The sequence below is a fragment of the Podarcis tiliguerta genome, assembly GCF_965153285.1.
Source record: "Podarcis tiliguerta genome assembly, chromosome: 2".
In the NCBI taxonomy this organism is placed as follows: domain Eukaryota; kingdom Metazoa; phylum Chordata; class Lepidosauria; order Squamata; family Lacertidae; genus Podarcis; species Podarcis tiliguerta.
This window is the reverse complement of record NC_139535.1, coordinates 47,210,258-47,232,900: the sequence shown is the minus strand read 5'-3', so window position 1 is coordinate 47,232,900 and position 22,643 is coordinate 47,210,258. Positions and strand designations below refer to the sequence as shown.

General features: G+C 41.1%; 1 protein-coding gene across 5 annotated transcripts in view; it reads left to right on the top strand.

Moving 5' to 3' along the window:
* The window catches only part of ATG7 (autophagy related 7), a 148,593-nt gene that overhangs the window by 16,483 nt on the left and 109,467 nt on the right, over positions 1-22,643 (top strand). For all 5 annotated transcript variants that reach the window (XM_083429128.1, XM_083429129.1, XM_083429127.1 and 2 more), the window contains exons 12-16: positions 2,500-2,694; positions 4,466-4,669; positions 4,948-5,063; positions 5,203-5,278; positions 8,742-8,822. In XM_083429128.1, coding sequence (XP_083285254.1) covers positions 2,500-2,694; positions 4,466-4,669; positions 4,948-5,063; positions 5,203-5,278; positions 8,742-8,822 — 672 coding nt within the window. The remainder of the gene's footprint in view (positions 1-2,499; positions 2,695-4,465; positions 4,670-4,947; positions 5,064-5,202; positions 5,279-8,741; positions 8,823-22,643) is intronic.

Here is a 22,643-nt window from a genome sequence, read left to right as displayed (position 1 = left end):
TTTATAGCAAATACAGGGTATATCTGCCTTATTAGAGACCCTTACTTGGAATGCATGCAATGGCAGACTGATAATTCTAATTATATTTGCTTGAGAGTAGACATACCAGCTTATTATTTCAGACAGCAATTGCAGGAAAAAAATATTACATGTTGGCGGAATCCAGTTGATCTTTCTAGTACAACTGCTGCAACGAAGGCATCTGCTAATTGCTTCTTCAAGCGCATGCACCCCCCCAAAAAAAGATAAGTTGGGGACTCAGGAACTGTCTAGGACAGATTTTGGGGTACAGGGCTGCAGCTGAGAGGGGAATTGGCAAGAATAGCATGCCTCCCCGTTAACTGGTGCCTCTCCTTGGGCCGAAAGCCTTTTAAACCAATCATCAGCTTTCCTCAGAGAAAACCTGGTACTGGAGTGTTAAACCAGGATGCCACGCAGCATGAAGTAGAAAATTCAGCACCTTCCTAAATTATATTTATTTGTATATTTACATTTCTAACTTGCCCTTTATCAGAACATTATATTAGGAAGAGGTCCAATCACATACGCAGTAGGCAGCCATGGAAAGATGGAGGAAAACTAACCCTACAGGTGTTGTCTGAAAGACTGTGCTGTATATTTTGGGTTGTATTCAGTACTGCGTGCACTAAGTTCTGCCCTTCCTCTGCTCTCCCTGTCTGCTGCCAAAATCTACTCTCAAGCACCCCCAATCCTTTGGAGTAGATTTTGGGGGGTGCACACGGGGCTGGAGAGGAGAGGGAAGCTCCATTATGCAAGTGGAAACCGGTTGCACAAGCTGAACTGTTGGACACAAGGCTTTATATAAACATTTCTGCCCCATCAGTTCACTCCTTTGGGCAGCAAGAACAATAAAATGAATAATAAAACCAGTCATAATTAGGCTCTGTCTGCACTAGACGTATGGAAACTGTTTCGATTTAACAGTTTCATTATTGGTTTTTATTGCAGTTGGAGCTTTTTAATTAGTCTCACAACTGTCTCACTTATACAAAATATTTCTCCATTCGTAATTATTGACAGCTTTTACTAAACGGAACTAAATTTCTCAGCCTTGTGAATCCTCCAACTAACTCCCTGTGCATAGGTTTTGTTGTGTAATCAACAGCCTTCATATTTGGGCTCTGATTTTGGGATCTGACTGCTCCATTTTTGAGGGACTACATATTGTAACTTCCCTAAATCTCCTAATCATGGTTGGAGTATTAGGAGTATGCTGTGGGCTTAGGTGTTCCCCTTTCATGCTCTGAATTCTGGTAATGGCCTTTGACTGGCCTTGACTGTCCAGGGGTCCTTTACCTTTTTTAAAAAACCTTACTCAAACATCTCAGCCACACTAAACGCCCCCCACCCCCCACTTGTGTGGGCAACAATCCTTAGTAGATCCACTTTGCCCATCTTTCAGAAGCACTGTGTTGGATAAACCACTGTGGTTTTTTAAAGGTACTATTTCACGCTACTGAAAGATTCACTGCGATTTGAAATAATGTTTTTCTTATGCCATCTGCTGGTCAATAAGCTCAACTACACAACAAATCTGAGCTTTGTATTAACAATACAGTATCTTATATGCAGGGACGCGGGTGGCGCTGTGGGTAAAAGCCTCAGCGCCTAGGGCTTGCCGATCGAAAGGTCGGCGGTTCGAATCCCCGCGGCAGGGTGCGCTCCCGTTGTTCGGTCCCAGCACCTGCCAACCTAGCAGTTCGAAAGCACCCCCGGCTGCAAGTAAATAAATAGGGACCGCTTACTAGCGGGAAGGTAAACGGCGTTCCGTGTGTGGCTCTGGCTCGCCACAGCAGCGATGTCACGCTGGCCACGTGACCCGGAAGTGTCTCCGGACACACCATCTCTTGAGTGAGATGGGTGCACAACCCTAGAGTCTGTCAAGACTGGCCCGTACGAGCAGGGGTACCTTTACCTTTATCTTATATGCATTCTTAGGTCCCCCTGTGTTTTTAACTGTGTTATTTTAAAATTAAACCCATTTGCCTGTTTGTACACACAAATAACAAGGTTATTTTTGAAATACTATTTTCTTTTAACTAGCAAATCAGAGTGTGCTTCGTGTACTGAAATACTGTTTTGACATGTACCACATGTAATTCACTGAACCTGAGTATGGATGCTGCTGGTGTACCTCCCAGCCCATTCATTGCTCAGCAGCTTCCCTGGCCAAGCTGACAGAGGAGCTCTTGGAGGTGGTTTTGGAGAATTTCTTCACCGTGGTGCTATGGTGGCCTCAAGTGTGCTGTGACAGCAGGGCTGGTCTCTGCCTCCAGATGAAATAATCCATGTTATGATGATTAAAATGGTTCAGTCCTCCTCAGTATTGCAATTTTGCTGGAGCCTGCTGGTGCCTGCTGGCTTAATTACATGAAATAACCAAACATATTAACAAGTGGGTTTACCTAATTATGGTTAAAAGTTGTATTCTGTGTGAAAATATGTGTGTTACTCTTTTCTTTCTGCTTCATTTTTTAGAATGCTGAAGGTTTTAATATGAGTATCCCAATGCCGGGTCACCCAGTAAATTTTTCTGACGTCACCTTGGAGCAGGCCCGCAAGGATGTGACACAACTGGAGGAGCTCATTGATGCCCATGATGTCATCTTTTTGTTAATGGACACCAGGGAAAGCCGGTGGCTTCCTGCTGTTATTGCAGCCAGCAAGAGAAAGGTATCCTACTTCATTAGTATCCCAGAGGCCATGGTGTAAGTAGCGCATTGTAGTCTGTGGTGGCCATTCAAAAGCATTTGCAGTTGCTGTTTTAACACAAATCAAACCCTTCAACTGCAAACATTTCCCAGTGACTTAATGCTCTTAGCTATCTTCTGCTTGGAATCTCCCTCAGACTGAAACAGCTTAGTTGTTAGTGTTAGTGTAACATGCTCAGTTCCATTTACGCATTATTATAATCACATTTCTGGCTGGCCTTTATGGCAAGACCCTGTGTATATACCCTAATATTTTGAAGGGGAGTGGTATCCAGGAATATATCTCTGCATACTTGCCTGGCAAAGGATAATGTGGATTGTATTGTATTAAAATATATAGCTTAGAGTTTTGATCTGGTCTTCTGCTGCTTCTGGTTTTTTTCTCTTTTAATTTTCTTTTCATAACTTTAATTTGGCTTGTAAAAATTGAATAAATATTAATAATTTCTTAAGGTATTTATGTACTTTTGCTTATAACCTAAGGGTAACTCTGGTCTGTTGAACACTAAGAATGCTGGCAACTGTATTTGATCTGTCAGGTTGTGGCTATTAGTTTCTGTCTTCATCAGTTTTTACCACTTACTTAGAAAAGAAAAGAAGCTCGCATGTGTTTGTGGGAATAGCTACTGAAGACCTGTAGAATTATCTGCTTGTTTTTGCAGTCTGTAGAAGTACTAGAGGTGGAAATCATCAAGCTGAAATAAAAATAGTTTACAGGCTATGTATATGATAATTTTGAAGTGAAACCTGTGTAGTGTCAGATGAAATGATGTAATGAAATTATCAGAGTATATAACTTCTGTACTTTTCGTTCTTGTTCTAAGCTTTGTTGAAATAGCAAGATATGGGCAAGATCCCAAAGTAGATAACAGGATGGGTCTCTAAACCTCTCTCTCTCTCTCTCTCTCTCTCTCTCTCTCTCTCTCTCTCTCTTTTGCCTTAGGTTTGTGAACTCATCTTAAGTCAAGGTATAGAAGCGAGGTTGGAAAACAGGGATCTAGCCATGGACTTATATCCAACTATCCCACAATAGTTGCAACCAGTGATGCCAGTCAGTGGAATGGGGAGAGAAGCAAGCCATTTTGGGTGCTTTCCCCTGTCTCCCTGCAGTAGTTGCTTTCCTCCCATCTGATCTAGCATGTCCCCCAGCCCTCTGTAGTATATTTCGGGCAGGCATGAAGGTTGCAGGGAGGGAAGGGGAGTTGCTGAGAATGACTTCGCTCCCTTTTCTACTTACGGATGCCTTCAGTCAGCTGAACGATACCATTGGACACAACTCATAGTTTCCAATCTTGGTTTGTACATAGCTTTCTGTTTGGATTTACGCAGAGTAACTATGGCTTCCAGCAAGCCAGGGAGGGAGGAAAGGAATCGCAGTGCATGAAGGTGATGAGGGAATATGTGCATCCAAGGCTCCTTCATGTAGCACAGGGGCAACCAATGTGTTCTCCAGATGTTGTTGGCCTCCAGCTCCCATCATCCCCGATCACTGGACATCCTGGCTGCGGCGGATAAGAGTTAGAGTCAAAAGCACCTGGATGCCACGTTGGCTACCCATGATGTAGTAGCATTATCAATAACTTATTTCGTCTATCAGTAACTTATTTTGTAAACAACATTTACAATATATTGCCATATTTCTGTAATTTTTACCCCACAATAAATAGGTTTTCGCTTGTTCACCTGCATTTTATTTGATTACCACTTTCTATGCTTTTCATTGTTTTGTACAGCTGGTAATCAATGCTGCCCTGGGATTTGACACCTTTGTTGTGATGAGACATGGACTGAAGAAGCCAAAGCATCAAGAGGTGGGCGATTCTCCCTGCAATAATCCTTCAGCTTCAGCCGATCTTCTGGGATCATCGCTCTTTTCAAATATCCCTGGTTACAAACTTGGTTGCTACTTCTGCAATGACGTTGTGGCACCGGGAGATGTAAGTATAATTGATGTGAATTGCAACTTATTGTGTTATTGTATTTTATAGTTCTTGGTTTTTAATACAATCTGTCTCTGCAACCTTTTAGTGTGTTTTTATTATTATCATTAAGAATATCACTTTAAAATCATTATATGTATATATTTTCCCCTGAGAGCACAGTGGTCCATTTGTTAGCATTCGTTTGAAAAGATAGCCTTTAAAATGCTTTGTGCAATTATGCAGATAAAAAGAACTTGAAAGTGTAACATTGTGAGAGCTGCCTTCCTTTGTAGTCCACCAGGGATCGGACATTAGATCAGCAGTGCACAGTCAGCCGACCAGGATTAGCCATGATAGCAGGAGCCCTTGCTGTGGAATTAATGGTATCCATTTTGCAGCACCCAGAAGGGTAAGTCATAATTGTGTGGGTGGAGTCCTATTTTCACAAAACATTAATAAAATTAATTAATCAAAATAATAATTCTAGATGGTTAATAAATGGAATTAATTAACTGAATACATCTCCTCCCCCCCACTTTTTTTGTTAGTGGCTATGCCATTGCCAGCAGTAGTGATGACAGAATGAATGAACCTCCCACCTCTCTTGGGCTTGTGCCACATCAGGTTAGTAAACCAAAAATAAACGCCATTGGCTTGCTATGTCCTGATATAGAAATGTGTGGCATATAACCCACTTGGCATATAACACTGAACCCATGGCTAAGCATGAGTATGCGACCATGACAATACTCATAGTAAAAATTCTGGTTTCTTTGCACCTCCTTTGAAATGGCTTCTGTGCCACCTGGAGCTAGGCCATGAGTTGCCTTGCCAGTGCAAATCCAGGTTGGGATGTGGTATGTCTCCCCTGGGGGACGTGGGTGGCACTGTGGGTTAAACCACAGAGCCTAGGACTTGCTAATCAGAAGGTTGGCGGTTTGAATCCCCGTGACGGGGTGAGCTCCTGTTGCTCGTTCCCTTCTCCTGCCAACCTAGTAGTTCGAAAGCACGTCAAAGTGCAAGTAGATAAATAGGTACTGCTCCAGCGGGAAGGTAAACGGCGTTTCTGTGCGCTGCTCTGGTTCGTCAGAAGCAGCTTAGTCATGCTGACCACATGACCCGGAAGCTGTACGCCGGCTCCCTCAGCCAATAAAGCGAGATGAGCGCCGCAACCCCAGAGTCGGTCACGACTGGACTTAATGGTCAGGGGTCCCTTTACCTTTACCTGTTTATGTCTCCCCTGGAAGTAGTGAAAGGAGAGGGGATGTGGTCTGTGGAGGGTTCTGAGGGCTAGGGCTGCCCTTGAGCCTGAGGTTCATCCCACCCCCTTGCAAAAGATTATATCCAGCTAAATTATTGCACAAGGAGAATAAATGTTGCCTCTGCAATATAACGTCTTCCTCCTCCTTTGCCTTATTTTAGCCCCCTCAGCTGTCCCTAAATCTGCTTCAGAGGGTTGGAAGACACGTCCCACAAAGCAGATTTGAAGAGCGTTGAGGTGGAGGGTTAAGTTCTGCTGCAGTTTCAGGAGACTTTCTGGGCTTGCAATGGTTTAGTTGGATGTTACCCAATATTGTTAACTACTTAAATCCACTTGCTATGACATCCAGCGACCTGTTTATGCAAGGGGGTGGGATTTTTTTTAATTATTGGTAATTGAACTGATTATTATACTAAGACTAGTTTTGGGGTTTTTTAAAAATGCAATTACTATTGGGTTTTTTAAGTCACCAGTGGATGCTGCCTCTTAAGTGACCCCGACAATTCTCCTATTACTTGTTAGTGCTGTTAACGTTTTCAAAACTACCCTTTTGCTCTTTTCAGCAAGGAAATAGATTGAGATAAGACTAGCTTGTAAAAGCTAAGTTGTACAAAGTACTAAGAAATCATCTGGGTTTGTTTGTGTGTGTGTGTGTGCTTTCCAGAGTTGATTGTACAATGATGCATAGTTGCACTGCAACATGTTATCCTTTATGGTCAGTTTTTTCTTTTTCCCTCATTGTTTTCACAAATGCTTTCCTGCTGGCTAAGAAGATGTAATACTATCCCACTTCTGTTTGCTGATACCGTATCCATTTAGAATTAGGAGGGAGAGCTTTCTTTGGGCCAGAGCTCTCTCTTCTTATGCTTATCTGAATCAGGGCAAATTTAGGTGGTGGACCAGAAGCTAATTAATTTGATCTTTTCCTCTCATAGTAGTATTTTTCTTCTTGTCCTTTAAGGTCTTCTTGCTGTGAAGCAGTCATCTTCTCTGAATGTTTCACAAACTGGACACAAATGCACATAACTATATCACAAAAATTATTAGTAAAATTATTTCCTTTTTATCAGAGAATTTCTTAAGGGTTGTGACTCTCAACCATCTGTGGCAGAGATTTGATTTTATTATTTGTTTGTTTGTTTGTTTGTTTGTTTCATTTGTTTATATTCTTTATTCATTTATTTCATTTATATCCCACTTTTTCCTCCAAAGAGCTCAAGATGGCATACATGGTTCTCCACCTTCCCCCTTCATTTAATGCCCAGTACAACCCTGTGGTGTAGGTTAGGTGGAGAAGCATTGAGCAGCCCAGAGTCACCCAGCTTCAAAGCTTCATGCCTGAACAAGGATTTGAACTCTTATCCCCCAGGTTGTTGTCCCACACTCTAACCATGAGATCGCAATGGCCTGGATGGGTTTTAATTTAGTATTTAATTTTTCTTTTTCTTACTACATGCCCTCTTCAACATCTTAATATCAGCTCAGTTTGTTCTTTGCCCACAGTTTTTGCTTCAGAATAAAATACCCACTGTTGTTTTGATAATTATTATTTTTTTAAGATTACAAAGCAAAGTAGATAATAGTCTATTTAAAGAACCAGTTCAATAATTTTGTTTCTTTTAAAGACACTTCAAAATTAAAAGGGGTCATCCCTCTTGCACTGGTCATATTGGTGCAGGGTAAGATGTAGGTAACGTAAACAGTAGCAATATATCAAATACTGTGATTGAAGTAAGAAGGCATATGTCAAATTCATATAGGCTGACTTTCTGAATATATACTTTAACGCAGTCACGTTCAGTCTGTTACTATTTATATAAGTATTTATATTTATATAAGCATATTCTTAAAATAAGCTGGTTTATATAATAGTAGAAGAATCTGAGCAAGGATACCATAATTTAAACAACAATGGACATGTAACTAGTGAGTTTGGGAAGGTACTACGGTTTGCATCATGCAGTTAAAAGATTCAAAGATTGTTACCCCCCCCCCCCCCAAAAAAAAGACATTTAGAATTGAAGTGTTTGATCCTTTACTCATAGGATTGGAAAAGATTTACAAGGATTTGATAGATCTGTGGTTGCTGTATTCACAATCAGAGTAGCAATTGAACTACTGTAAACAAATACCTGTAAGAACTGGTCCTGTGCTCCATTCTGGATTAATGATTCTGCTCAATCATGGTTCGTTTTAAAAGAAAATGAAACCATGCTTTTAAGAACACACAGATGTCAGCCACAAAACTCTTGCTTCAGTGCGATTACTGTTTTAGCCACTGAGGAGGAAAGAGATAAAACTAAGAAAGGTGATCCCTTTTATTGGTCTACAGGATCACATTACCTTCTTTGTTTCTCCTGAAGGGCTTATTAAAGCTGGCTGGCTGACTGGAAATTTCAGTTGCACACAAAACTTCTGTAATACACAGAATTGGTTAGTATCAAGCAGCAGGAAACAGAAGTGTGTGCACCTTTTCCATTTCAGAATGGCTGCAGAGCAAGAACCCGAACAATACATTTAGTAGCAACAGTCGTCATGCTTTCTTCTTTTCTCTCAATTGTTGCTTGCTGCAGTCAAGAAGTTTCAACTCCAGGTGGTGCTGTTTCTGTATACAGTGAGATAAATGTGCATGCTAGTCCTGCCTGCCTGCACAACCAAAACATATCATGTGCCAAGTCAGTTTCAGCAGAAAGGCCTGCTGAAGTCTGTGTCCCTGTGCCACAAATAACGGGCATCTTGGCTATACTTTCTTCAAAAGATGGTGCTTGCAAAACTCAGCCAACACAATATTAATATTATATTGCTGCCTATCTCTTTGACTTGCAGATTCGAGGGTTTTTATCAAGATTTGATAACGTCCTTCCTGTCAGCCTGGCTTTTGACAAATGCACTGCCTGTTCTCCCAGAGTAAGTTTGGTTTTTAATGTAAACTGTTTTTTCCTCAAAACAATGCTTCCGCTTTGTCACTGTTTCGGTTTTTTACATGCAAGCCTTTCCCTTGTTTATTTTGAGATGTGTACTTTATGTCACTGTTGAGCATTGTGCAACTAACTAAACCTTTCTTAGCCAATATAATCTTAAATAATTTTCTACCCTCCTTTAAATATGGAATTTCCAAGTCAATTGTCTTAAATAAAACACCTCTCTTTTACCTGTACAAGGCGGTGAATAATATCTTCATTTTTTAGCTCTGCGTTGAATGAAAATAACCCTGCTGTAGTTACCATTGTTACAGGCAGTCATTTAAATTTTTTATTAAAAAATTATATATATATATATATATATATATATATATATATATATATGCTTTCGTAATATATATATTATATATATATTATTTCGTAATATATATATTACGCCACCAGAGCACAATTTCTGTTCTCATCCTGAAGCAAAGTTCTTAACCCGAGGTAATATTTCTGGGTTACCGGAGTCTGTAACCTGAAGCATATGTAACCCAAGGTACCACTGTATATGTATCCTTCACAAAGTCTTTCTAATGGAGGCGAGTCCAGCTGTCAATGGAGGTGACCTGCCTCATTACCATCATCTCTCCTCCTTCCAAAGCCAGAATTTGTGGTGGCAAGTGGGAGTGCGGAAGGCAGGAAGACCAAAAGTAGCCAGAGTCAAAGCCAGTGCTAGCCAGAACCAACCAATTCTAGTTTTGAAGCCACTTTCCTCCCCGCTGAGGCAACACTTGTAGGAGAAAGAAGCTGACAGGCCGTGCAACCCCCCTGGATTATTTGCAAGCAAGAAGGCAGACAGGTGGGGCCTGGCTGAGAGCAGGATGAGATAGTTGGTGCTCCCTTCACCCTAATACACTCAGATCCATGGTGCATCACTCTTTTTATTTTATAAAGTGTGTGTCTTCACTGGCCCTTCTCCCACTTCCATGTCTCAGTTGATGTAACATGTACCTTCTTCCACTCCTTTCCAGTGATTGATAGTGCTTGAAGCTAAGTAATAATTGTCAAGTTTGTGGTTAAGCTACTTTGGATAAGCTTAGGAATGTGGAAACCTCTGTAGCATGGATCCTTTCCTTATCACTCTGGAAATGGCAGACATTGAATGTTGGTTGGAAAGAGCCCATCCCATAGCTTCTTTCCCTGCTCGTTTTGTTCTAGTTCCCAGGAGAGCAAATGTTAGTGTGGAAGGGAGCTCTAATGGACTCCCCTTGGTCCTATTCTTCTGTTGTTTCTGGAAAAGCATGGGGGAGATCATGCAGTATGGCAATTTCTGCACTTCTAAGATATTCTCCAAAGATGCCCGGAATCTGTTTGCTGAATTCCACCACTTTCCCCTATTGGCCTATGCTCAAGCTCAGGGTGAAAATGAAAATCAGTACTAGCCAAAATATTTTTCTGTCTGAGGTGGAACCCAAAAGCGCTACCCACTTGCTAGGGCTAATACGGTGGTACCTCGGGTTAAGTACTTAATTTCGTTCCAGAGGTCTGTTCTTAACCTGAAACTGTTCTTAACGTGAAGCACTACTTTAGCTAATGGGGCCTCCCACTGCCACTGCGCCACTGCTGGGCAATTTCTGTTCTCATCCTGAAGCAAAATTCTTAACCTGAGGTACTATTTCTGGGTTAGCAGAGTCTGTAAGCTGAAGCGTATGTAACCTGAAGCGTATGTAACCCGAGGTACCACTGTATTTTTATTATTTATACCCTGCCCATCTGGGTGGGTTTCCTCAGCCACTCTGGGCAGCTTCCAACAAAGATTAAAAATACATTAAAACATCAATCATTAAAAACTTCCCTAAAAAGGGCTGCCTTCAGATTTCTTTTAAAAATAGGATAGCTGCTTATTTCCTTGACATCTGATGGGAGGGCATTCCACAGGGCGGGCGCCACTACCAAGAAGGCCCTCTGCCTGGTTCCCTGTAACCTTACTTCTCTCAGGGAGGGAACCGCCAGAAGGCCCTCAGTGCTGGATCTCAGTGTCTGGGCAGGACGATGGGGGTGGAGACACTCCTTCAGGTATGCTGGGCCGATGCCGTTTTTTAAAATCTTATTGCAACTTTTAGGTATCAATTTCTGCCTTTATCTATCACTCGCTCCTTCTGATTGTGCCCCCAAAAGAGGCTGATTGACCCTTACAGCTGGCTGGCCCCAGATGAACTCTTTAGCTGCCCCGTATTCATTTTCTCCTCTCACGCCCGGAAGCCCATTCCTTTGCTTCTTCCTTAATCCTTCTCTATCATACTTTGGCAAAATAAATGACACATACATGCTAACCAGAGTACACTATGCAAACATGCACCAGTGTAATGAATTATTCTCATTATTTGGCTTCTTCTTACTCAGAAGTTTGACATTTAGTGTAGACTAAATCAAACATACGTTCACAATCAGCCTTTGAGGCCTTCTCAGTTCTACAGCAGTTTTCTGGGGTAAGTCCATGTTTAAGCAATCACCTTGACTGGGATATATTGCCGTGAATGCTGAGTAGGTCTGACTCATAATCTGGCTCACACATTAAGTGCTATTATTTCAGTCATGCCAGATTCATTGCCGGCATTTCTCTTTAATTCCAGAAAACAACAGCACATCCTTCATACACCAATTTTAAATATCTAAGGCCTTCCAAGGTGGTTTTGGGGATTGGGTTGGGGTCAGGGACATAGTATAAGAAAGGCCTTATAAAAACGTGGAACCTTTCCTGTTATAAATTCGCCTGTTGCAGTGGAATGCCAGTCAGTCTTGCTAATATAACTGCTGTACTTTGTCAAGACTACAGTAACCTTCCTGACATTTGCTGTTCAAATTCCTCATAACGTATGAGAGCATGAGCTGTGAGCCAGGAAGCCTCTGGTTCAAATATTACTTCATCTAAGAACATATTAAGAGGCCTCAGGCAAGTCGCCATTGCCTCCGTCCCAGTCCCTCCCCCTTCTGCTATGTGAGAATTAGCTTACAGGACTGATACAACTGAAACGATAGAAATGCTTTGATTTTCTTTTCCATGCCCCTGCCCGAAGTGTGGAAGTAAAATGCAGATGGAACCTTTTCCCTGTTTCAGGTTTCTGAAAAAAATTTGGGAGGGATGGGGAGAGATGTGTTAGGAAATGATTTCCTCATTGTGGTCATTTTAAGAGCCCTGCTTTACATAAACAGGTTTGATGATTTAATAAAATCTGACTTGGGTTTTAACAGCTGTGCTATTCCCATAGTGATCACTTTTCATGTGGTGAGAATATTAAATTACTTTTTCTGCTGAAAAGGTTGCTTCAAGGGTACATGTATTTCCTTACAGTTTAAAAGTAACATTTATTTACATGTTCAGCTTGAATTTTTAGAATCAAAATATGCTTTGTTGCCTCATAGGATCAAGATTTCTGATGCCAATGACAAATATAACTATGGCAGTTCAGTTCTGTACACTTTCCCCTCTTCATAATGCATTAAATTGTCATAATTTCAACATTGACATTTCCCATGTTTCTGGATGAAAGTTTATTGGTGCTTGAAACTACGAATAATTTCTTAAAACTTTTTTTGTGTGTGATGCGATTTCTTTTAAAATCTTGCATCCATTTTTTCAGTATAGATATACAGCTGATAAGATATGAAAGGACCTGTATAGGCATCTTAAGAGATTCCATTTCATACTTATTCAGTTCCAGAAATTGCCATATTTCTTTTGGTATTCATGGTATTCACTTTGTCAGAAAGAGAACTGAACAATCAAGGTCCATGTTACACTTCTGTCAGATAGATCTTCAGCTCCATAAGGTAGCCAATGAGGAATTTTGATGTCTCCTGTGAAGCCAGTAGCTTAATTTGGGCCTGAATTTGTCTTCCATAATGACCGCCCATAATCACAACTGTTATGACTGGAATGACAAACAGCTGCCTCTAAGATTAGTGATCATGTGCAGCCACTTGGGTGATTGTTGCAAAACAGCGTAGTAAGTATACCCAAGCTTCATTTGTGCTAATGCTGAAGAGTGTTTCTAGACTGTTCATCAGGAATAACTGTAGCTTAATCTCAGCTGCTTAACCAACCATATATACATCACCACCATAGAGAAACTAAAGCTAATTGAACGTATCCTTTCCTCTCTTTTTTAAAAAGGTACATCCTGAATTCAGTACTAGTTTCTTTTTAAAAAGAAAATATGATTTAAAAAGCTGTTTAACAGATGAGGCAAAAGAATCAACATGTATCTATACTGATGTCTTGTGAATCTTTTGAAAAGTCAGTAGGCAGAGATACAAGGCAAATGGAATCACTGCAGTGTGGTTTGGTTATTTAAAGTAGTTATTTTTAAAAAAGGACACTAAAGAGATTCGGAGATGACAACTGTCAAGCTTAAAAGAAACTGCGATATCACATTTCTGAAAATGTGAATAGTGAAAAGTAGAGCACCATTTCACAGTGCTTCAAAATTTTTAGTGCTTTGAAATTTATTTGGCTCCTTATGAAATATCAGTGATGGTACAAGGCACTGTAGGGTTTATTTGAGGGAATTCTTCATTCTTAAGTTACGATTCCAAACATAGCTGTTGACATGCAAGTTCAGCTGAAATTAGGGGTGCATACTTCCAAGTAAATGCATTCAGAACTGAGGTGTGATGTCTTCTATAGCATGCTTGATTTATTGTGCATAAAACATTGTGAATTGCCAATTAATACTACGCTTATACGTTGAAGGCTCTATAGTTCATTTTTTAGAGTAAAGGTAAAGGGACCCCTGATGACTCTGGGGCGCTCATCTCGCTTTATTGGCTGAGGGAGCCAGCGTACAGCTTCCGGGTCATGTAGCCAGCATGACTAAGCCGCTTCTGGCAAACCAGAGCAGCACACGGAAATGCCATTTACCTTTCCGCCGTAGCGGTACCTATTTATCTACTTGCACTTTGATGTGCTTTCAAACTGCTAGGTTGGCAGGAGCAGGGACCGAGCAATGGGAGCTCACTCCGTCGGGGGGGGGGGATTTGAACCGCTGACCTTCTGATCAGCAAGCCCTAGGCTCTGTGGTTTAGACCACAGAGCCACCTGCATCCCACACATTTATTATTATTTTTTACTGCAAAGGTTGCTTGAAAATTTTCCACAGCTTAGGACACGGAGGCTATTTCGGTAAATGGAACAGTATTGGTAATGTTCCCAGTTGCAGGGGACTTAGAAATATTGGCAGCCTGTACGTGAGGCACAATTTTTGTGGTGCTCAATATGCATTTATCCAGCATTTTGTGGGACAAAAGAAGAGTTAATGCTTCTTTGTGCCTACATGAGTGAAGATGGAAGAAAAAGTGGCATGTACGTCAAAACGATTTTGCCTTCCAATTTAAGGCCATCCAAGTTTGTTGATAGGCAGAATAAGGCTAGCCAAGTTTAAAATACTGGAAGGTCACTTTTCACCTTCCACAGACTAATACTGATGTTTTTCGTAGCTCTTATAACCAAAATAAAGATCTAGCAAATACATGAAGTTACTTCCTCCATGGATTTCAAATGTAACATAAGAACTGAATTACTCATACAAAGCCACTTAAGAGAACAAAGGCTTTGCAGCCTGAAAGAAAAGGAACTGTTATCCCATACTCTCATTCTAGTCAGTTGTGGGGAGGGGGAATTGCCTGTGCTTTTTTGAAAAGAAACACAGATGTATTTTAAAAGCCTTGGTTTAAAATGAATTCTCTGTAAAATGGTCCTTGACAACTCTCGATCATGTGTCATTTTGCACAGCTGAACTATCTAACAAATAGATTTGGTTCTTCACTCTGGGCATCTAGCCACTTATCCACATAATGCAAGCCTAGCTTTGTTTCACAGTGAAGACATTAATTTGAGTGCTTTCATCATGTTTAAAAAAATTGGCTGTCCTTTTTAAGACCTTGCAGGAACTACTGGGACCTGGTTGTTGATAGCCATCTTAGTCTGCAGTTTATATATATATAAAAGGTCTATTTGCAGTGGAATCTTATGTATGGCACAATATGGCCTGGTCCCCAGTCTGGGAACTGAAAGCTGGTCACATAATTTTAAAGTGGTAATCTCATCCTAAGCAAGAAGAACATCTTGGCTCGTACAATTATGAGTTTTACTTGTAAATAGGAACAATAGTCCTGGTTTGGCTGAATTGCTAAACTGTAGTTTAGCACTACGTGAAAAAAACATTACCTTTTTCTCCAGTGAGGCCATGAGGGGAAAAATTGGAAGAATCTGCTTTCTTGTTTAAGCTTAACCACACTTTGACATTACATCTGAACTGGGATCTTTGGTAAGTTTAAACTGTGCTTTATTGAAACAAGCCCAGATCAGTAACCACATTTGATCGCGTTCAGACATAACGACAAACTGCAGTTAATTTAAACTAGTAAATATATGTTTCTCATCACCTTGCAAATAGGAGGGAGGGGAGCATGCAATCCAGGGGCTCACTCAGGTTTGTTCACAGAGTTAATAAACAATGGTTTAGCAATATGACCAAACTATATAAAGCAAGGAATATAGTAAGGAGCTCCTATGCTTAAGAAAATGCCATATTATGAAGGACACTGTAGCCTATGAAAGGGAATAGGGAATTAATTTATTGAACTTTGACGTCTTACATTATAGTGTTGTCTTTGTTTCTATTTAGCCTTTGAGCAGGGGTAGGCAACCTAAGGCCCGTGTGCCGGATGCAGCCCAATCGCCTTCTCAGTCCGGTTCACGGACGATCCAGGAATCAGTGTGTTTTACATGAGTAGAATGTGTCCTTCTATTTAAAATGCCTCTGGGTTATTTGTGGGGCCTGCCTGCTGTTTTCACATGAGTAGAATGTGTGCTTTTATTTAAAATGCATCTCTGGGTTATTTGTGGGGCATAGGAATTCGTTCATATATTTTTTTCAAAATATAGTCCAGCCCACCATATGGTCTGAGGGACGGTGGAGCGGCCCATGGCTGAAAAAGGTTGCTGACCCCTGCCTTTGAGTGTTCGTGTTGTTGGAAGATACATTGAGACCAACTGATAGTGGAAGGCAAGGTAAAGGTAAAGGGACCCCTGACCATTAGGTCCAGTCGTGGCCGACTCTGGGGTTGCGGCGCTCATCTCGCTTTATTGGCCGAGGGAGCCGGCATACAGCTTCCGGGTCATGTGGCCAGCATGACTAAGCCACTTCTGGCGAACCAGAGCAGCGCACGGAAATGCCGTTTAGCTTCCCGCCGGAGCGGTACCTATTTATCTACTTGCACTTTGACGTGCTTTTGAACTAGGTTGGCAGGGTAGAAATATTATAAATACATGCTACATTTAAAAGTGCAGAGGAGAAGCACAATGACCAACATTTCTTTACTGCAAAGCAGCATTCGGAGAAGACAGTTTGGCACAGAAAAGAAATAGGTGGAGATTTCTTAACCCCTTTCTAATTCAACATCTGATTATTATTGTCATCATCAAGAAATCTGAAAAATACGGAAATTAGGGTGCCTAGAATTGGAGAACTGGAAATATGGCAGCTGCACTAGAAGGACTGAGATGATTCTAGAACTGAAACCAAGTGAGCTATTCTGACCTTGAATGAACTGAGACTCACAAGGAGGCTCCGAAGGAATCGGGACATGTATGTTTGGCAAAAGAGAGCCTTACAGTTTAAGGACTAGTGAGAGTTCTGCCAGGGATGATTCCTTCAGAATTTGCTGGGTGCCTGGAAGCCGAAATGTGAAATCCCTTCTTTTCAACTGTGCCAAGTTTAAATAGGATTTCCAAGCCTAAGAACTCTTTTATAGCAGATGGTGGTCTTCCCCGTGGCAGCCCCTAAGCTGTAGAATTCCCTCTCCTCAGAGGTGTGACTGGCTGGCAACTTCATTATGTATAGTAGCTCTTGTCGTATGCTGATGGTGCACCTCTTTACCATGGCCTTGGAAATCTAAGAGATTTAGAGTCCATCCTATTCTCTTGACTGTATTTTTTAAAAACTGTAAAATTCTCAAGGGTCTTCCGGCCAAGAAGAACAGCTTTTCAAGGGCTGCAGACAGAACGGCGTTGCGGGGAAGCCCTTTTCCATTCATGGAAAGAAAGTTAGGATCCAAGCCATTGTTGAGTGTGACACTGCAAGGAGCGGAACAGCTAAACAAAGAATTCAGTTTTAGCAGATGAGTAACACACTTCTGCTCCACAGAACTTAAAAGCTATTTATTTATTTATTTAGTTCTGAGACTTTAAAAAACTTTCAGATACGTAAGTTAGATAAGTCATTTATGTTGTTGGCAAACGTACAGAGATAGAGATTATGAAAGTTAAACCTGGGATTGAGAATTTGGCTGCTTTAGCTCCTTCTATATATATATATATCTATTTCCACATTTCTAATTTGGAAGGTATTTGTCACTTAGGGCTTTCTTTTAAGAACTTTGAAAGGGGAAGATCACAGTTCTTTCCTCTCTGTTCTCCTCTGTTCTTTTTTTTTTTTTTTTTAAAGAGCAAATCCTTTGATAAATCTTTTTCTGGCACAATGTTACATTAACATCCTTACGTTGTTAGGAACGTGTAATCTAATTCTCTTTAATTAAAGCCGGAAAAGGTTTCATTTCAGGCTTTGGAAAGTGGTGTTCCATTAGGGGGGAAAGGAACTGGTATTGCCTTAGAGGTGTTGGGTAAAAATCACTAGCATTGTTCTTCCTATAGATAAAGGGGGGGGGAGCCCTCCAAAGTATTGCATATACTATTATGATACAATAAAAAGAAAATAAACCTCTCCTGAGGCATTTTTGTGATAACACTTTGGTCAACTTATAGTAAAGGAAGAGGAACTGTGATGTGAGTGGAATATAGTGGTACCTCGGGTTACAGACGCTTCAGGTTACAGACTCTGCTAACCCAGAAATAGTACCTCAGGTTAAGAACTTTGCTTCAGAATGAGAACAGAAATCGTGCTCTGGTGGCGCGGCAGCAGGAGGAGGCCCCATTAGCTAAAGTGGTGCTTCAGGTTAAGAACAGTTTCATGTTAAGAACAGGCCTCCAGAACGAATTAAGTTCTTAACCCGAGGTACCACTGTATTTTGGGCTGAAGGAGAGGGGGGTATCACTTTGTACAGTGGTACCTCTGGTTACAAATTTAATTCATTCCGGAGGTCCATTTTTAACCTGGAACTGTTCTTAACCGGAGACACCACTTTAGCTAATGGGGCCTCCCGCTGCTGCCGCGCTGCGGCGGCGCGATTTCTGTTCTCATCCTGAAGCAAAGTTCTTAACCTGAGGTACTATTTCTGGGTTAGTGGAGTCTGTAACCTGAAGCATATGTAACCTGAAGCGTATGTAACCCGAGGTACCACTGTACTCATTTATATTTACTTTGTATACTGTTTTTAACCCGAGGTACCACTGTACTTGTTTACATTGAAAGACATCTGCCATTTTACTGCCCATTCACTCAGTTTGGAGAGATCCTTTTGAAGCTGTTCACAGTTGCTTTTTGTTTTAATCACCAGGAAGAGTGAACATTAATAAAAATTAAAGTGGACCCAGGGCTGTAGAATCCTGAGGAAAAGTTGAGAGCGTTGCTTGCGAGAACCTCAAACTTCTTGGGGGCTTGTACAGGCAGAGCTGCTAAAGTTAGATGAGTGCTGCATGTTTTTAATCCACCCAGCGTGGATGGCATGAAACTCTTTTTCCATAAGAATAATGAACAGAATAGCCCTGCCAGGAAATAGGGCCAGCATATGGCTCTCTTGAGAGTGTTGCAAGCCAGAATGACACAAATGAGTGATACTTGAAACTTATAAAGAGCCTTTCAATCCAAAAGTGGAAACTGAAATGAAACAAGATGGAGGAGAGAAGCCTCAGTGCCTTGGCCAGATACCTTTCTGAGCACGCCATACAGTAGGCAGATATTTCTGCTTGCCATCAATCACACTGCAAAAATAATCCGCCATGCACTTCAGTATTGACATTTATGAGCACTTTTACTGTCACTCGGGAATAGACCAAACACTTTCATATCACTGCAGATCTTCTTACTGATACCAAAACAACAGTCTTTCATATAGATGGATTAATAACAGGAAGCTTTTATAGTTGCCACATCCAAGGGTATTTTCTTCCACACATTGATTGATTTTTATTTAAAATAGTTATTGCAGGAAAGTGAGGAGACAGTTCTACATCCACAGGCAGCCAAAAATGATGCCATAGCTGACGGACTTGTGGTTGGTAACTCTCCAAGTATTTCAACTTAGACCTCCCCATCCTCTTTCCCTCCTGCTCCCCTAGTTCCTGTTTGCGCCTGGCCTGCAGTCTGTTTCACATGCTTTATTTTTATTATTGTGGTCATAAAGCTATGTAGTACATTTATAACTACAATAAATATAGATGCAGTTTCATTTCTGCACTTGTGTATTCTTGTAATTATTAACGGTGAATCCAACAAGTCAGTTGCCAGATTTAAATTTTTCAAATTGTTTCTGAGGCAGAGAGCGTGGCCTGTTGAGATTTGGCCTAGCCAACAGGAGACGGACCTTTTGCTGGCTGTTTCACTCATTCCGCCTGTGATGCTTCCTGTGCCTTTCATTGCTCCAGTCTCTTCCTAGCGTATATACTCTTTTCTCCATGGCATCTGGGTCTGTCATAATTCCAAATGCTTAATAATTGCTCAAAAAACAACATACTTTTGTATTCTCCCACATACATTGGGCGGAATAATTGCCTTGTCAACAAATCCCTTAGTACACCGTGTGGCATAAACAAGTAGAACTGATCAGATCGAGCACAAATCTAGCACAAAAGTGTACAGGCATGTGGAAATGACCACAGCTGGCTTTGATTCTGATGCTGTCTTCTACATAATAAGAGTAGTTTTTAAGAACACATGACCTAAGAGAACTAGGTTCTGGATTACATACCCTGCAAGCTAGATCCTGTCAGTCATAGAACTGCGGAGTTGGAAGGGACCACGAGGGCCATCTAGACCAGCCCCATGCAGTGCATGAATATTTTGCCCAATATTTTGTGACTCAAACCCATGACCCTGAGATTAAGAGTCTCATGCTTTACCAGCTTAGTTTATCCAAGGATAGTGATAATGTCTGGATTCTTTATTGACCTGGAAAATTGTGGCAGTATTTTGAAAAAAATATATGTAAACCCTTTATATTTGTGTTGAAGTGATATTCAGCTAGGAAGAGTCTCATCTCCTCATTAGCCTTGAAATTGTGAAATATCACTATCCCATATTTTCCGGCAGGATTTACATGTGTTTTGATTAAATACAGTGTTTCGTTTTCATAACTTCTTTATTCAGCTGCTAGATTGAATCACCTCACTTGTTCTCACACAGTTCCTCAACTACTTTGATATACTGGACATATATGGTAAAGCATTCTGGGTAGTATTTGGTGCACTCCTTCCGTCTTTCGGCTGTGTAACAGAATTTCTTTTCCCCTTCCCCCTAATTCTGTTCTGTGGGTTGCCCCAACCCTGTGGAGCAGCTTTGGGGAAGCTACATGGTGCACAGGGAGGCAGGGTTGTATTTGAGGGAAGCAGTTCCATGTGGTCTGAGAGATAACCTTCTCTGCTATCTAATGAAAATTTCCCCCCTCTGAAGCAAGTGACCTCTTAACTTCCATAGTCCCCAGCCAGCATGACCAGTGCTCAGGGATGCTGAGAGTTGTAGTGTCCAACAGCATCCAGAAGGCTGTAGTTTTCCCACCCCTGCTTTAGGAGTAATTCCCAATTCACACTAGTAGATATTTCAACAGGGGAGAAATAGTTTAAATCAGTTATCAGCACCACCATTGCAGCAGATGCAGCTTGAATGTTCTAAAACATGCCCATTAAAAATGTAAAGATGCATTTAACCTCAATTGTAATTTGGTCCAGATACTCAGTAATGAGGAGCCTCTGAGTCTTGAGACTGCACTCCCAAGGGGAGCTAGAAGTTCCAAAGTTGCATTTTTATGTTGTGGTTAAACTAAAAAAAATGCCCAGAAAGGCAAAAATTAGCTGAGTTGTCTAAATGAATTCTTCCACTTCCAGATGCAGTAAATGTCCAAAAAACAAATATACTATGCTATGAACATCAACTCAGGTGTATGGATGCCTTTGAGAAAATGAACCGTATCAAGATATATAAGCAAGCATAGCTAAGGTGTCAGAGAGAGAAAGCGAAGGCAGCAGGGTGAGGGGAGATGTAGAAATGCATATGTGAAATAAAGCAGGGCGGCTTATGTGCACAATTCAGCCAATGAAGGCTGAATACTAGGCCCAGAGGGCAAGAAAGAGCTGGAAAGGTTAAAACCATGTTCAAAACTGCAGTTTGAAACTTAGGGAATAGATGTATGGCTAGATGCCAGTGTTCCCTGGCTCTGAAAGGAACACCATCCAAGGAATGGAAATTCAGTTCTCCAGGGGTAAACCCAGAAGCATAACAGGGCAAGAGTAAAACCAGAGATCTCCTGAGCATAATCATTTAAGCTTTTAAGGGGTTACTTCAACATAAGGGGGGAAATAACAAACTCCAAGTTTGTCATTATTCCTCCCTGCCTTTGCTTTTCCTTGGGTTGGAATATCTGAAACATCTTTATATCCAAGCTGTTGTTCCCTGCACTTGGCTAATACGCTAAAAATCCTCTCTGCAAGAAGAATGTGCTTCCATATGCAAGGGGGCGAGGTGAGGTGTTTTCTTACCAGTTTCCACCCACATGCTATAGTCCAGTGTCTTGCATCACATTCTGTTCTGGAGGGTTCCTTGCCCTATGGAGCAGCTTTTCAATGGGTTTGGAGGACTATAATGTGGGAGGAACTAGTTAGCCTTCCCGCCTACAATGCAATATGGAAGTCCCTTCTGCTCACACATTGGATCTCTGCGTCCGATCTGTTAAAAATTGTGTTCCTGTGCTTTGTGCTTTCTTTATCCGTGTGTATTTTTGTTTCAGAGTGATGCTAGTGTTTTGAAAGCAGGCTTGTCTTTTGATTCTTGCATATCGATAACCAAAATCTGGCCTGAATTTTTATGTGCTCTGTGTTGTTCTTCCAACAAAATAGATTAGCATCAACATCTTTGAGAGGATGATAACTGGCAGCTCTGGAGTTTGTAGATTGACTTCTGTGTAGGGCATGCTCTCTATAGATACATCTGGTTAGGTTGTTAAATAACTTCTTAGAATACTGAAAGATAGTTTTAGAAACTACGGACCTCTCTAAGATAGTAGAATTAATTTGCTTTGTGCACATTATACCATCATAACATTAAGACAATCCAGTGGGTGGGAGCCTGTTACCTTTTCTCTTCCAGTGTTTGCACCTTTGGGTTCTGCTTTATCCTCATCACCATTCTTTGAATTCAAGCAACAATTAAGATGTCTCCAGGCACTGCAGTTGTGTGGAGAGGTTGCAGCTCCTGTAAGCCATCCAGGAAGGCTGAGCATTGCTATTCATCTCCACAAAACTTTTATGCATATATATTTCCTAATCCTTCTGTATATTTCAAAGTCCCTGCTTTAGCAGTGCCTTAGCATTATACCTCCTGTGGGCCTTAACTCTCTGTTCCATTCATCTGTCTTTTCCTCATACCTAGCTCTTTCACTCAGTTTATAGAGCCAATTTTCCTTCAAGCCTTTTTTCAACACCCAATGAAGTTTTATTGAAGCCTTTCCTGAGCTTTTCTGGCCTCATACTATCCTCCTTTCCACCTGATATTGCCCTCACCCCCCCCCAAAAAAAATCCAGCCTGAGCTTGTTATTTATTCCTGTTTTATCCATTTCTAACTAATCAAGACAAGGGCAGTCTTATTTCTATGT